Consider the following 15,169-nt stretch of genomic DNA (forward strand, 5'->3'; position numbering starts at 1 on the left):
CCGGTAGCGGAGTCGCGGCCTCTGCGCATGTGCCCTGGGGCCGGCGCGTTGCTAGGCGGAGCGGGCCGGGTAACGGCCGCCGGGCCCGCTTTCCCTGCCGCTAGGGCGGGCAGGGCCCCGACCCCCGGTCCCACCCGGCGCCCAGCTCCGACCCTGGCCCTGGGGTTCCTGCCGGGGTGCTGGGGCGTGGGGGGCTCGCTTCCCCCTCCTCCAGAGCTGGCGTCCTTCCGTAGCGCACCCCCTCCCCGGGTAACCCTATGGAGAGGGTCCCGCGGAACGCCATCGTCTTCAACGCGTCCAAAGGGGAGGCGTTCACCCTCGCCAGCAACTACAAAGCCTTGCGGAAAAGGCTTCGCGGTAACTGGAAGATCCAGAGGTGAGGGGGCGGCTTTCCCGGTCCCTCCCGGCAGCGCTGGGGCGGGAGAGGGGCCGCGTTTCTGGGGTCTGAGGGGCCTCTGCCGGCGGGGCCTCCATGGCGCCCGGGCTTCACGCAGCTGGTGGAGGAAAGGCCTCCCTCGGCCCGGGCTGTGGGGATCGGCCTCACCTCCCTCTCCTCCCCTTCGCTTCCCCAGCGAGGAGGCCGGGGTGCCTCCCCCTGCAGCGCAGGGAAGGGGTCGGGGCACCTGCGGTCCCCGGGAACCCCAAAACTTGTCCACGGTTTGCATCCAATACCCAGATTGTCTTGGGGAACCGCTGTCGTAAGCGAAAATCTGACTGCTCTCGGTGGCATTAGCTGTAATTTCGCTGTCGGATGCTGTGCAGAGTTGGCTTTGGGGCTTTCTGCTGGCTTATCTGTGGAACAGACAGAGGATAAGTTATAAGGATGAAAGTCCCACTACAAGTTTTAGAGTCTTATCTTGATTTAGAGTTTGGGACAAATAGAAGTCAACCCCTGTAGGTATTATATTGCCTATCTCTCCACTACAAAATGTGCACAGAGCAAAAAAATAAAAAGAATAAGAGGAAGCTCATCAGGTGCAAAGTTTAACAGTTCTGATGGTTTATACCAGTTCTGGATCTGCCACAGTACCTTGTTAGAGGAGCTTTACTATTTAATGGGTTGAAACATGTAAGGATTATTTTCACTCGAATTGTCAACTTTAAACCCAGGTAAAAGGATGTGAAGTGTCTGAGGTTACTTGCTTTGCATTTATTTGATATTCATTTAAAAAAAAAAGAAACTAAGCTTCAGTTCAGGACTATATCCAAGAATAATGCGCGTCTTTATTAATCTATTCATAGCTTAAAAGATGAGATCACATCCGAGAAACTGTTTGGAGTAAAACTGTGGATTACAGCTGGGCCAAGAGAAAAGTTCAGTGCTGCTGAGGTAAGAAGTCAATAATTGTTTGCAAATTGTTATGTTTCAAGATTTGTTGAATGCAAAATAGAGAAGAAGGACAGAGACAAATTTGCATTAGTACTGCTTTATGTGAATTTACACAAATTGAAATTTGAATGCTTTTCTGACAGGATCGAGTTCATTATGAGTAGATAGAATCGTTTACCTTCCCTCATCTCCGTATAACTTCCTTCAGTCTTGTGTGTAGATTCTTTCACATGTATTTTTATCTGGACCTTTGCTGTCTTCTAGTTCTCGGTTCTGAAGAAATTCCTGGAGGATGGTGGAGCCATCCTGGTGATGCTAAGAGAAGGTGGAGAGACCCGATATGGCACAAATATTAACTTCTTGTTAGAAGAATATGGAATCGTTTTCAATAATGGTAATTGGACTCACTGATACCTTTTATTCCTCTGTTTTTAGCAGAATCTAAAGAGCAGGTTCAGCCTTTGTAGATATAAGCCAGGCAGATCCCTCTCGCAAAGCACCTGTTGGTCCAAGAGGTGGGTTTTTTTGAAGCCCAAATGTACACAGCAGTGTGAAACTGAACCACTACAAAGGTTTTCCGTGGAGATAGTACCTTGATAACAGCTTGGCCATCTCCATTCCTTTGCTGTGGTTGTCAATTTTAATGGTATTTTCTAACAAAGAATAATTCTAGTGGCATTTCTTGTTAAAAGGCCTTTCATTTCAAACATTATTTCCATGTGTATTAATGGGTCAAATCACTTCATATTCACCTTCAACAAACAGTGGTTCTTTTCTTTAACAGACCAATAAATTGCTGTTCATTAGGTTTTGTTCTGTCAATGTGGAAAAGAAAAAAACCAACCAAAATGACTGCGTCTCAGCGTACGTAAAATATTTTTAGGGTCTTTGGCGGCATTTCTAGACTCTGTTTTGTTTTTGCATCAACAGTATTAGATTCATCATGCTTTTTGAAGATGTATAGAAAAAGAATTTGAACTTATAAACCAATACATATTCTTTTAACTGGATCATCCTTCTGCCTTTTCTGTATTGCAGAAGACATGGAGATGTACTTATTTTTATATGAACTTGCAAATATATTCCTGTTCTGGCAGCCACCTGCCAGCTTTGTGGTGTTAGAAGCAAAGACCCAGGGATTGTGAGAGCTAAACTCACGTTTCATTGCTGTATCTAGCGCACTTTACACTATATACGCTATATTTAAGCAATTTACACTAAGATGTAAATTTCTTTATTTTTGTTTCTTTCCTCAAGATGCTGTAGTACGAAATGTATATTACAAGTACCACCACCCGAAAGAAGCACTGATCTCTGATGGAGTTTTGAATAGGTGAATATATGGGATGTATAAATCTTTGCAGTAACTAGTAGAATCCGTACTGTTTTCAGTAAGTTTTGCTTTTCAACATCTTGTAGGGGAATCAGTGAAGCTGCAAGAAAAACATTGCTGGAGACAACAGATGAAGATGGAAGTGGACGTGACGCACAGTAAGTGTTCTTTTTTGAGAAAGTTGATGTGAAAAGATGTAGAATAACTCGGGTTTAGCAGGTTTGTAATCTATAGGAGTGTGTTGTGCTTGTGTTGAGGTTTTCTAATGTGTTTTTACATCAGCTTCTTGCTCCTCAAGGAGAATCTGTTCAGTAAGGCTTGATAACCAAGGAAGGAGCAAGAGTGAGAGGTTTCAAAGGGAATTACTTCTCTCCTGACCAGATCTTTTTTGTCCCTTGTCTGTAGATTTTAATTTGATGAAACAATGTAAGTATGATAGTGAGTGGTTTGGCCACAGGCATGAGCGGATGAAACAATGTAAATATGAGTAACCTGTAGATAGTGAGTGGTTTGGCCACAGGCATGAGCAACCTTACGTCTTTTTTCAAGAGTTTTAATCCAGGGTAAAATAGACATTTACTGTAATTTTCAGCTTTCCACCCATCTCTGCTGCAGAGGGGTGAAAAAGCATTGAGGAGAACGCAGCTTTTCTGAAAATAACAAGCAATGTTTGTGTTCTTCCTTGCAGCTAGTTTTTAGACTAATAAATGACCGTGTGGAAACATGGAAACAAGGAAAAACCTAAGTGTGAAAGCATTTTATGTAGTTTTGTTCCGGAATGTTGATTACAAGAAAAAACCTAAGTGTAAAAGCATTTTATGTAGTTTTGTTCCGGAATGTGTATTCTTTTGTGAGTTAACTACCCTTCTCTCGGATACAAAGTGTGCAGACAGGAATTAAGAGTGTTCTTTGTTTTTTATTGAAGGCAAATCATCAACCTGGAAAATCTGTAGAAAGAGACCCAAATGTCATTATAATGATCTGAATGTTTGAAACCGTGCCCCATGGCATTCCGCAATTCCAGTTGGCATTCCACAATTAGAGTTTGCAGCTTAGGCAGACAGACCGAGTGTTCTAACCACCAAGCCTACCTGATACATGCAGGTACTTATGGAGTTTGTGTATTTCCTGCAGGGCACTCACTTTTGTGTACCCATTTGGTGCCACACTGAATGTGATGAAACCGGCGGTGGCTGTTCTGTCGACAGGATCTGTCTGCTTCCCCCTCAACAGGCCTATTCTTGCCTTTTATCAGCACGAGGTATGATTCTGCATGTAACAAACCCTGCATTCTCCCCCTGCTTCACACAAACATTGTGAGTGTATTTTTCTGGGAGTACTTCCAAACTCACTGCTATTTATGGATGCATCTGCAAAGTCCAGATGAGCCTACTGAGTCCTGCTTCTTTAATGGAAAACTTCTTTGCATGGGTTTCAGAGGAGAATTAATTTGATGGTCAGCAAAGATTATATATTTAGTTGACAGATTAATATTTTTAGTTCTTTAAAGTTTGGGTATTTTAGTGATCGCTTAGTAAGGAAGATTATTGTCAGCTTCATAAATGTGCCTTATTGAGTTAAGGAAGAGGAGTGTCACCTTGGAACCAGTAGATTTTTAAGTTATCTTCGCCATCCAGCCCTGTTAATTTATAAAAAAAATACTGATCAGAAATCTAGTAGTGGTTTTATGCGTACAAACAAAGAATTAATATTGTTATTTGACATAAACACATTAACACATTTTTACTATGTTGATGGGTTTCTAACACTAGTGTTTTTTTGATATCTTCAGTAAGAAGGTGATTTTTTTCCCCTGAGGATGCCCAACTTCATCCCCCCATGTTGTGGCTGAAATAAGCCCTGTAAATCAAAGACAATTCAGCAGCATGAAATGAGCTTACAAGTACATTTACTGCTCACATTTTACCTGAAGCTGTCGGACTAAGATGTAATAAAATCCCTCCACCCACACAATATTTGCATGTAGATCCAAGGGACCCATAGACTCATGTCTAATTTTGCACCCATGATGTGCCTGTTTATGTGGAGTCTCATGTGCTTCACCTAATCAGTATGAAGAGAAGTGTTTTAAGAATTATAACAACTAAATTAAGCAGTGAGTGAAATCCATGTAACTTGCTTGCACCTCCATGAAGTGTTTTGCATGGATTGATCTCAAAGTGTGATATGTTTGTGCAGTGGAAACCATTACACATCATACTGATAGTTCTTTGTTTGATATAATACCACGACCTGAATGTCAAATAGGTGGCATCATTTTTCCTATCTAGCCATAGATCCAAGGGACCCGTAGACTCATGTCTAATTTTGCACCCATGGTGTGCCTGTGTATGTGGAGTCTCATGTGCTTCACCTAATCAGTATGAAGAGAAGTGTTTTAAGAATTATAACAACTAAATTAAGTAGTGAGTGAAATCCATGTAACTTGCTTGCACCTCCATGAAGTGTTTTGCATGGATTGATCTCAAAGTGTGATATGTTTGTGCAGTGGAAACCATTAGACATCATACTGATAGTTCTTCATTTGATATAATACCATGACGTGAATGTCAAATAGGTGGCATCATTTTTCCTATCTAGCTCAAGGAAGAGGGTAGAAGGGTAGAAGATGAAGCCAGAGACAGAGGTTGTCTCTCAAGCAGAGCAGAGAAACTTGGTAGAAGGAAAACAAGAGCTCTTGGAGAGGAAGAGAGATATGGTAAAGAAGAGCAACAGAAGGTGAAGGAACAGAAAGTAAGAGCAGAGGGGGGTACCTAGTCATGCTATTGTGGGTAAAGCACGTACAATTCAGGTTAAAACTTTGCAAAACATGGAATGCGAAACCTCAGAAATTCATTAAACAAACTGGAGCTTTGTTTGATATATCTCCAAATTTGTTACAGCGTTATTCATTGTTCTACTATGCTATGAGTTTCACAGTTGATGTGGGGAACATTACAGGGTTTCTTGTTCTGTTCAAAACTTATTATTTCTTATGTATGTCCCTGTGGAAGGATTAAGGGCTAATCTCAGAGTATTCCAAAGATGTTTCATGAATACATTTTCATGCATGTTTAGCTTAGCTAAATTAAAATATCATCACCTGCCTATTTTACATTTTATCTTACAAATAATAAAATTCCCAAACTCTTCTCTCATTACCTGACATGACTGTGTGCTGTATTGAGATGCGTGTCACTAGCCACCAGGTTGACATTCTGAATGCTGAAGAATGGGTTGCAGGAAGTTAATAATGCATTCTTAATTCTTTTTTTACTTGCTTGAAAAAAGAGTGGTTTTTTCCTGCAACAATAACCTAAGTGCAGCTATTGCTGATGATGTTCTCTGGGGCTTTTTTGATTGCCAGCAAGTTGTCTGTCTACTCTTATGAAGTGCAGATTGGTATTTTAAATAAATTTATGAGTCTTAAGAGCATATAGACTTAAGATGCTGCTGTGCTCTTCTGAGCTTGCCAAGTTTGAAACAGCTTTTGTCACTTTTCCAAAATTTCCACTTCCTTTAAATCACTTTGTAATTAGACAGCATTAACAGCTGCCTCTAAAATTATGATCTTTTTTTTTTTGAAGGATTTTTTTACTGTATTGTATTCTTTGTTGATAGAGTCAAGGTGGAAAGATGGCAGCGCTGGGATCTTCCCACATGTTCAGTGATCAATATTTAGATAAAGAAGAAAATGGCAAGATCATGGTAAGTTGTTTGTTTTGTTTTTTAAAGTTTTTAGTGGATACCCACAGCACTTGCAAGTCCAGGCTCACTTGTTTAGAGCAAGACAGCTTGTTTAGCTTAGCTAAATTAAAATATCATGACCTGCATATTTTGCATTTTATCTTACAAATAATAAAATTCCCAAACTCTTCTCTCATTACCTGACATGACTGTGCTGTATTGAGATGCATGTCACCAGCCACCATGGTTGACATTCTGAACGCTGAAGAATGGGTTGCAGGAAGTTAATAATGCATTCTTAACTATTTTTTTACTTGCTTGAAAAAAGAGTGTTCTTTTCCTGCAACAATAACCTAAGTGCAGCTATTGCTGATGATGTTCTCTGGGGCTTAGTTGATTGCCAGCAAGTTGTCTGTCTACTCTTATGAAGTGCAGATCGGTATTTTAAATAAATTTATGAGCCTTAAGAGCATATAGACTTAAGATGCTGCTGTGCTCTTCTGAGCTTGCCAAGTTTGAAACAGCTTTTGTCACTTTTCCAAAATTTCCACTTCCTTTAAATCACTTTGTAATTAGACAGCATTAACAGCTGCCTCTAAAATTATGATCTTTTTTTTTTTGAAGGATTTTTTTACTGTATTGTATTCTTTGTTGATAGAGTCAAGGTGGAAAGATGGCAGCGCTGGGATCTTCCCACATGTTCAGTGATCAATATTTAGATAAAGAAGAAAATGGCAAGATCATGGTAAGTTTTTTGGTTTGTTTTTTAACGTTTTCTTAGTGGATACCCACAGCACTTGCAAATCCAGGCTCACTTGTTTAGAGCAAGACAGCTATGTGGTGGATTCAGTATGAAGATTCTGACCCAATACTGATGTCCTGAGGAATTTGTTAGAGCACGAGTAGCAGGAGGGAGTTTTTAAAGACATAGTTTATTATCTATGTTACAGGACTCTGAAAAGCTTTTCCAACTTCTGTTCGCTACTTTATTGTTATTAATATTTAAATAGTCAGTGGGGTATTTTTTGCTTACTACTTTTTCATAGCTTCATTAGCACTTGATTATGGCTACATGATTAATAATAAAGGTTTGCATATATAGCTCCTGATACCTGGGGATGGCAATGCACTTTCCAGAGCGGGGTATGTAACGTTGTTATGTGTAAGAAGGGAGTTCCCTGCTGAGGTGTTCTGAAAGTATGTGCCTCGTACAAAGTATGGTCGTTGCCATGAATCAATGCTTCCAGATGTAAATACAAACTAAGCTTGTATTTTCTCCACAGATATTCTAGCTCTAGGCAATCCTGCTTCAGCAGGGGAGTTGGACTAGATGATCTCTATGGTCCCTTCCAACTCTAAAATTCAGTGAAATTCAGTGAAATATTCTTTGATTTATTACCTCTTTTTTTCTTCCTCGTTGCTGTGTGTTATTTAATAGATAGAATATGAATAAAGCTTGTATTTTCTCCACAGATATTCTTTGATTTATTAACTTTTTTTTTTTCTTCCTTGTTCCTGTGTGTTATTTAATAGATAGAATATGAATGTTTAAGCGTTAAAATAGATTATTTGGACCCTCTAGAAATTAATGAAGTCTTGTCCTTCTCCAGGATGTGCTTTTCCAGTGGCTCACAACATCAGATATCCATTTAAACCAGATGGATATGGAGGACCCTGAGGTAAGAGAGGTCCATCACAAGGAATTAAATAATAGCGTGATCCAGCAGCACAAGTTTTGGCAAACCATGTATTTAGCACAAAGTGGTTAACAGCTAGATGGGTGCTGCTGTTGTGGCAGACCCATTTGTTCAGGGTTTGAGATGGAGTAGACAGATGGATTAGGCATAAAAAATAATGGCATTGTATCTCTTGTCAGCCTTATATTACTATTCATTAGCAGACTTCATTTTTGAAAGTCCCTTCCTAATTTGCCCACATTTATGAGATCATTTGCTGCTTCAGCTTAGTAAGTTTGCACTTTGCTCTGTGTCTTCAGACAAAAGGAAAAGGTGGGTGAAGGTAGATTTTCTATGTATGAGTAGGTATCAGCCTGTCTATCAATTTTAGTTGTTTTTTTAACTGGTGTATGCAAACGCTATTTTTATTTGGAAATATCATCGGTGTTAAAATTGTGTACTCTGTGTGCATAAAGAGAACAACAGTCTTGGCACAGTTGTCTAGTATGCTGTCTCTTAATTTTAGAGAATTAACAGAAATTGTCAGCCTTATATTACTATTCATTAGCAGACTTCATTTTTGAAAGTCCCTTCCTAATTTGCCCACATTTATGAGATCATTTGCTGCTTCAGCTTAGTAAGTTTGCACTTTGCTCTGTGTGTCAGCCTTACATTACTATTCATTAGCAGACTTCATTTGTGAAAGTCCCTTCCTAATTTGCCCACGTTTATGAGATCGTTTGCTGCTCCAGCTTAGTAAGTTTGCACTTTGCTCTGTGTCTTCAGACAAAAGGAAGGTGGATGAAGTGAAGGTAGATTTTCTGTGTATGAGTAGGGATCTATCAATTTTAGTTGTTTTTTTAACTGGTGTATGCAAACGCTATTTTTATTTGGAAATACCATCAGTGTTAAAATTGCGTACTCTGTGTGCATAAAGAAAACAGTCTTGGAACAGTTGTCTAGTAAGCTGTCTCTTAATTTTAGAGAATTAACAGAAATCCAGATACAATGTCCATGTGGTGAGGGCTGGGGATGGCAATGCACTTTCCAGAGCGGGGTATGTAACGTTGTTATGTGTAAGAAGGGAGTTCCCTGCTGAGGTGTTCTGAAAGTATGTGCCTCGTACAAAGTATGGTCGTTGCCATGAATCAATGCTTCCAGATGTAAATACAAACTAAGCTTGTATTTTCTCCACAGATATTCTAGCTCTAGGCAATCCTGCTTCAGCAGGGGAGTTGGACTAGATGATCTCTATGGTCCCTTCCAACTCTAAAATTCAGTGAAATTCAGTGAAATATTCTTTGATTTATTACCTCTTTTTTTCTTCCTCGTTGCTGTGTGTTATTTAATAGATAGAATATGAATGTTTAAGCGTTAAAATAGATTATTTGGACCCTCTAGAAATTAATGAAGTCTTGTCCTTCTCCAGGATGTGCTTTTCCAGTGGCTCACAACATCAGATATCCATTTAAACCAGATGGATATGGAGGACCCTGAGGTAAGAGAGGTCCATCACAAGGAATTAAATAATAGCGTGATCCAGCAGCACAAGTTTTGGCAAACCATGTATTTAGCACAAAGTGGTTAACAGCTAGATGGGTGCTGCTGTTGTGGCAGACCCATTTGTTCAGGGTTTGAGATGGAGTAGACAGATGGATTAGGCATAAAAAATAATGGCATTGTATCTCTTGTCAGCCTTATATTACTATTCATTAGCAGACTTCATTTTTGAAAGTCCCTTCCTAATTTGCCCACATTTATGAGATCATTTGCTGCTTCAGCTTAGTAAGTTTGCACTTTGCTCTGTGTCTTCAGACAAAAGGAAAAGGTGGGTGAAGGTAGATTTTCTATGTATGAGTAGGTATCAGCCTGTCTATCAATTTTAGTTGTTTTTTTAACTGGTGTATGCAAACGCTATTTTTATTTGGAAATATCATCGGTGTTAAAATTGTGTACTCTGTGTGCATAAAGAGAACAACAGTCTTGGCACAGTTGTCTAGTATGCTGTCTCTTAATTTTAGAGAATTAACAGAAATCCAGATACAATGTCCATGTGGTGAGGGCTTTACAGTTAAGAATAGAGTTTGCACAGTCTACTAATGCAATAAGCTGCACTGCAAATAGTCATGGCTGGTAAAGAGGGAAATAATTAGCTGTAGATGAGATTTCAGGTGAGATACAAACTCGAAAGAGACTATGCTGATGGGTTAGTCTTTTTAAATCAGTGTGTGTGTCTCTGTGTGTGTGTGTGTGTGTGTTCAGATTTCAGACTATACCATGCTTCCAGACACCGCCGCGCTGTCAGAGCAACTGCGAGTCTGTCTGCAAGAAGGAGATGAGAACCCAAGAGACTTCACAAAGCTGTTTGATACAGCCCTGTATCAGCTGGATACAACTGCCCTCCCTTCAGTTATCAAGTCAGCAGCTGTGATTTATTGATTTATTTATTTATTTTTCCATTGTGTATTCTGCATTTTCTGTTTGTGCTTAACTGTGTCTGCTCAAGAGCGGAAGAGGCTGAGCTGTAGGCAGCATTCTGAATACAGATACACCAGAAGATTGATTATTCTACAGTGTGACAGTGATGTTTTCTCTTGTTTCTTGTCTTAGCTGTAGTTCCTGACATGGCTCTCTGGTTTTTTCTGACTATTGCTGATTCACTGAACTGATACTTTTAGTAGAACTGTGTAGAGTTCTGTTGGGTATTTTCTGGAGTGATAACTGAGTGCTGGTTGGTTTTGCACTTTTGAATTACTTGGCATTTACTGAAGCTGAATTTCATTTGTCTTTGCATTTCCCAATAATTGTGTCTTGAGATTTGTCTGCTGCTCAGTTTTATCAGTTTTGTATCGCTGGCAGCTTTGTCCCTCATAACTCATCCGTTACCCAGAGCACACATGAACACTTTGAATAGCAGCAGGCTTTACACATTCCATGAAACTCCTCTCTGCTGTGGACACTCTTTCTTCTTACTCTGTTGGTTTTCTGTTTTCGCTAGATGTGAATTCATAGTGGGATCTCCCTTCTCGTCCCATAACAAATAACTTTTAAAAATAGCTTTAGGTTATGGTCTTCCTGAAAACTTTTTTTGAAATCCCAAGTCTGCTCTTTTTGAACTGGATCACTTTTTCCTCAATCACATTCATCCGTTTAAAAGTTGCTTGAAGAACCGAGGTGTGACTTCCTTCTTTTTTATCATCTTGTACATACACCTATCCTTATATTCTTCTCTGTTGTAATTTTAACTAATTTACTTGCTGTAGAAGTCAATTATTACTGATATGTAGTTTTCTGGGGTCCTTCTAAAATTAGACATCCCATTTTTTTAATGATACGGCTATGCATCATGTTGACCCTGGTGTCTTCATAAAAATTCATCTCTATAGGCTTTATGGCATGCAAGTGGAAATGAATGTTGTATCACTACTTCTCTCATATTTTTTTTCCGTGCTGCAGAGCTTATGAACAGCTGAATGTGAAGCACGAACCCCTCCAACTCATTCAGCCGCAGTTTGAGACTCCACTACCTGCCTTCCAGCCAGCTGTGAGTACACCTCCTCGCTCATACAGCACAGGGAGAATCCTCCTTTTTCATGTTAAACCTCTGCGTGTCATTTCTATAGTTCTTTAAAAAAAAAAATTGATAAATGCATTTGTAATAATTAATCACTTGGGAGTTCAATACATTGCAGTTCAGTTTGGAGCACTGTGTCCAGTTCTGGGCTCCCCAGTTCAAGAAGGACAGGGAACTGCTGGAGAGGGTACAGCTCTGAAGAGGGCTACAAAGATGATGAGGGGCCTAGAGCATCTCTTTAATGAGGAAAGGCTGAGGGACTTGGGTCTTTTTAGGCTGGAGAAGAGAAGGCTGAGGAGGGATCTGATCAATGCCTATAAATACTTAAAGGGTGGGTGTCAGGAGGATGGGGCCAGGCTTTTTTCAGCAGTGCCCAGTGACAGGACAAGAGATAACAGGCACAAACTGGAACATAAGAGGTTCCACCTAAACATAAGGATGAACTTCTTTCCTTTGAGGGTGGCAGAGCCCTGGAAGAGGCTGCCCAGAGAGGTGGTGGAGTCTCCGTCTCTGGAGACATTCAAACCCACCTGGACACGTTCCTGTGCAGCCTGCTCTGGGTGGACCTGATTTGGCAGGGGGTTGGACTAGATGATCTCCAGAGGTCCCTTCCAACCCCATAGCATTCTGTGATTCTGTGACTATCTTTTAGGAAAGAGCACTTATTTATGCTTTTAATTTTTATCAACAGAGCTTGAAAATGTAGCATCTAGTACCCTAACAGAATGCCTTGTGTACATCAGCCTTCAAGCAAGTAGCTGCTCCCAGTCCTGTGAGGTGCTGGTTCCGCCTTCACTGTGAAAACAGAATGTGGCATTTCAGAAAGCAGTGGTGCTGTAAGCAGTGTACTCACTGCTGCCAGGGAGGAGCCCATCTGCCCTGCTCTTGTTCCATCTCCCATCTCCTTTGGAGAAGTAGAAAGTGGACCGTTGGTCTTTTACAGCAAGGGCTGGCCAAACTTCTACCAGCAGAGATTTGGGCTGGCAGCAAGTATACACGAGCTATGGCCATGTCAAACTTATTTCAAAAAGCAAGTATCTTTGAGTTTTGCCGTCATAGCTGCATCCTTCTTTACCTTGGTCACCGAGGAAGTGTCACTGGGATCCTTACAGCTGATAAATGGTGACTGCATGAAAAAGAAAATACCGTTGCCAGAATTAATGTGAATACATTTCCAAGGGGAACTGTTATGATGAGCTTAGTACCTCAGGTATCACCTGGGTCTCATGGAGTAAAACTAAAACCAGACTGCAAATGCAGTATGTCTAGTTGTGATGCTAGGTGGTAATTCTGGCATACTTGTGACTAAACTCTTCGGAATGTTCAGTTATTTTTACAAAACATAAATGGAATTTTTTAAAAGGTGTACCTCTGTACTGTGGCATTTGGAGTCACTTTTGACTTTATGAAAGGTTTCTTCAAGTCCAATCTATGTCCAAAAATGTCATCTTGGAGATCTGTAAAATATAAGAAAAATACTTGGTAATAAACCATCTAATTCTTTTCCTCAAGGTTTTTCCACCTGCTTTCAGAGAATTGCCTCCTCCTCCTCTGGAGCTGTTTGACTTGGATGAAACTTTTTCCTCTGAGAAAGCTCGTCTTGCAGAGATTACAAACAAATGTAAGCAGAACAGACTGACTGTGTACACGTTTATATATAAAGCCCAAGTTTTTGGAGGAAAATTGTTGTTATATTTAATTTTAAAACATGAGCATTTAAGAAAATGCACTGCTCTCATCCTGGGCCAAGAAACTAGAAGGCCTTGGAAACTGGTAACATGACTTTATGTACCATGACATTTTATTTTGTTTGTTAAATGACATTATATCTCTGCCTGCTGTTTCCTATATCATGCATAAATTGTTTCCACAGTCTTGCTGATTTATTTCACTTTTTTTAAATGCTTTTATGTTAAAATGTGAAGTTTATTCTAAACATACCTTAAGTCTAAACAAGATGAGCCAGTACTGGCAGGAATACTTTGTGGCTAGTCCACTGAACTTAGTTATAGGACTTAACTACCCAGAATGTCAACAGGAAATGGAGACTCATTGTAAAGTTTTTGCCCAGCTGATATGGATACGTGTGATATTCAGCTGCCTTCTTCCTTGGGACTCTTGTTTAGGTACTGATGATGACCTGGAGTTTTACGTACGAAAATGCGGCGATATCCTAGGAGTGACAAGTAAACTCCCAAAGGAGAAGCAAGATGCCAAACACATCCTGGAGCACATCTTCTTCCAAGTGGTCGAGTTTAAGAAACTGAATCAGGTATTTTTAATGACAGAATTACAATAGTTGGTAGTATCAGCGCTATGTTTGTAGCAGCTACTCTTGTCACGGGCAAGAGGTACAGGGATGTGTTAAAACATTTGTTGTGTAATAAGTTAGACCAGTGATGAGTTTAAGAAACTGAATCAGGTATTTCTAATGACAATTACAAGTGAATAGTTGGTAGTATCAGCACTATGTTTGTAGCAGCTACTCTTGTCACAGGCAAGAGGTACAGAGCTGTGTTAAGACATTTGTTGTGTAATAAGTTAGACCAGTGAAGCATAATCCAGAATGCTTACGACTGTTAATCTGTATAGAATGTGTAGTGCTTAATTTATGAAGTCTCTCGTTTATTTTATTTGGGGGATTAATACATGCAAGTGTAGTTTTGGTAATTTCAGCTAAATACGGTTCATTAATGGTGCATTGTGTGCCCTCATGAATGTTCACGGTGCTTCCTAACGCTGAATGTAGATGTGAAACCAGCTTGGTTACTCACAAACAGTATTGTATTGAAATAATTCTTTATAGTAAATTTGATGCCATAAAGTCTGTTTGGAACATATGGGCGCATCAGCTGTTTCTACTAACAGTTATTCTCTGTTTCTCAAATAATCTAGGTAAGATAAACTGTCATTTCTACCCTCTTGTTAAAGTTCTTTTTTTTTTCTTCTCCTTTCCCCTTACCTAAGGAACACGATACTGACACAAGTGAAGCTGGATTCCAGAATGGTAACTGAGACCTGGCTTTCCCCAGTTTGAGACAGACCTTTTAATAAAAACATGCTTTTCCATTTTTTATTCCAACCTCTGTGTTCAGTATAATGATTAGGACCATCTCAGTAGTTCACTGAATGTTTGGATCATTTCTGTGTAGTAGTTTGGATAACTAATGCCTTTTGACGAAGCGCTTGTATTTTTGCAAGCAGTTTCCCAGTAATTGCCTATTTTTCTACTTCTTTATTGAAATTGTAATTTTGTAATATATGAAAAAAAAACCCTGTCATTTCTACCCTCTTGTTAAAGTTCTTTTTTTTTTCTTCTCCTTTCCCCTTACCTAAGGAACACGATACTGACACAAGTGAAGCTGGATTCCAGAATGGTAACTGAGACCTGGCTTTCCCCAGTTTGAGACAGACCTTTTAATAAAAACATGCTTTTCCATTTTTTATTCCAACCTCTGTGTTCAGTATAATGATTAGGACCATCTCAGTAGTTCACTGAATGTTTGGATCATTTCTGTGTAGTAGTTTGGATAACTAATGCCTTTTGACGAAGCGCTTGTATTTTTGCA

General features: G+C 39.8%; 1 protein-coding gene across 4 annotated transcripts; it reads left to right on the plus strand.

Moving 5' to 3' along the window:
* Positions 1–42: 42 nt before the first annotated feature.
* On the plus strand, positions 43–14,682 carry IFT52 (intraflagellar transport 52). 4 transcript variants are annotated; one of them, XR_001411939.1, is made up of 14 exons: positions 43–376; positions 1,243–1,330; positions 1,595–1,724; positions 2,588–2,663; positions 2,750–2,821; positions 3,798–3,924; positions 5,265–5,417; positions 6,285–6,371; positions 9,456–9,524; positions 10,289–10,443; positions 11,483–11,570; positions 13,113–13,221; positions 13,727–13,988; positions 14,142–14,543. XR_001411939.1 is itself a non-coding variant. In XM_014941307.1 (14 exons), exons 1-14 carry the CDS (start codon positions 258–260, stop codon positions 14,613–14,615), a joined length of 1,467 nt encoding a protein of 488 aa, XP_014796793.1. In that variant the 5' UTR covers positions 43–257; the 3' UTR covers positions 14,616–14,682. The 4 variants fall into 4 exon arrangements, 3 of the variants coding, with proteins under 3 accessions (XP_014796793.1, XP_014796795.1, XP_014796794.1); XM_014941307.1 differs by lacking the exon at positions 14,142–14,543 and adding an exon at positions 14,568–14,682 and having other exon boundaries at positions 13,727–13,872; XM_014941309.1 differs by lacking the exons at positions 5,265–5,417; positions 9,456–9,524; positions 14,142–14,543 and adding exons at positions 7,961–8,029; positions 14,568–14,682 and having other exon boundaries at positions 13,727–13,872.
* Positions 14,683–15,169: the final 487 nt, after the last annotated feature.

The sequence above is a fragment of the Calidris pugnax genome, unplaced genomic scaffold (assembly GCF_001431845.1).
Source record: "Calidris pugnax isolate Ruff unplaced genomic scaffold, ASM143184v1 scaffold55, whole genome shotgun sequence".
Classification (NCBI taxonomy): domain Eukaryota; kingdom Metazoa; phylum Chordata; class Aves; order Charadriiformes; family Scolopacidae; genus Calidris; species Calidris pugnax.

Bases quoted from the DNA above. Each gene is read 5' to 3' on its own strand.
- IFT52 (XM_014941307.1), top strand. From the start codon at position 258: ATGGAGAGGGTCCCGCGGAACGCCATCGTCTTCAACGCGTCCAAAGGG. The intron at 2,664-2,749 runs GTGAATATATGG...AACATCTTGTAG, and splicing joins TCTGATGGAGTTTTGAATAG to GGGAATCAGTGAAGCTGCAA. The intron at 5,418-6,284 runs GTAAGAGCAGAG...CTTTGTTGATAG, and splicing joins AGAAGGTGAAGGAACAGAAA to AGTCAAGGTGGAAAGATGGC.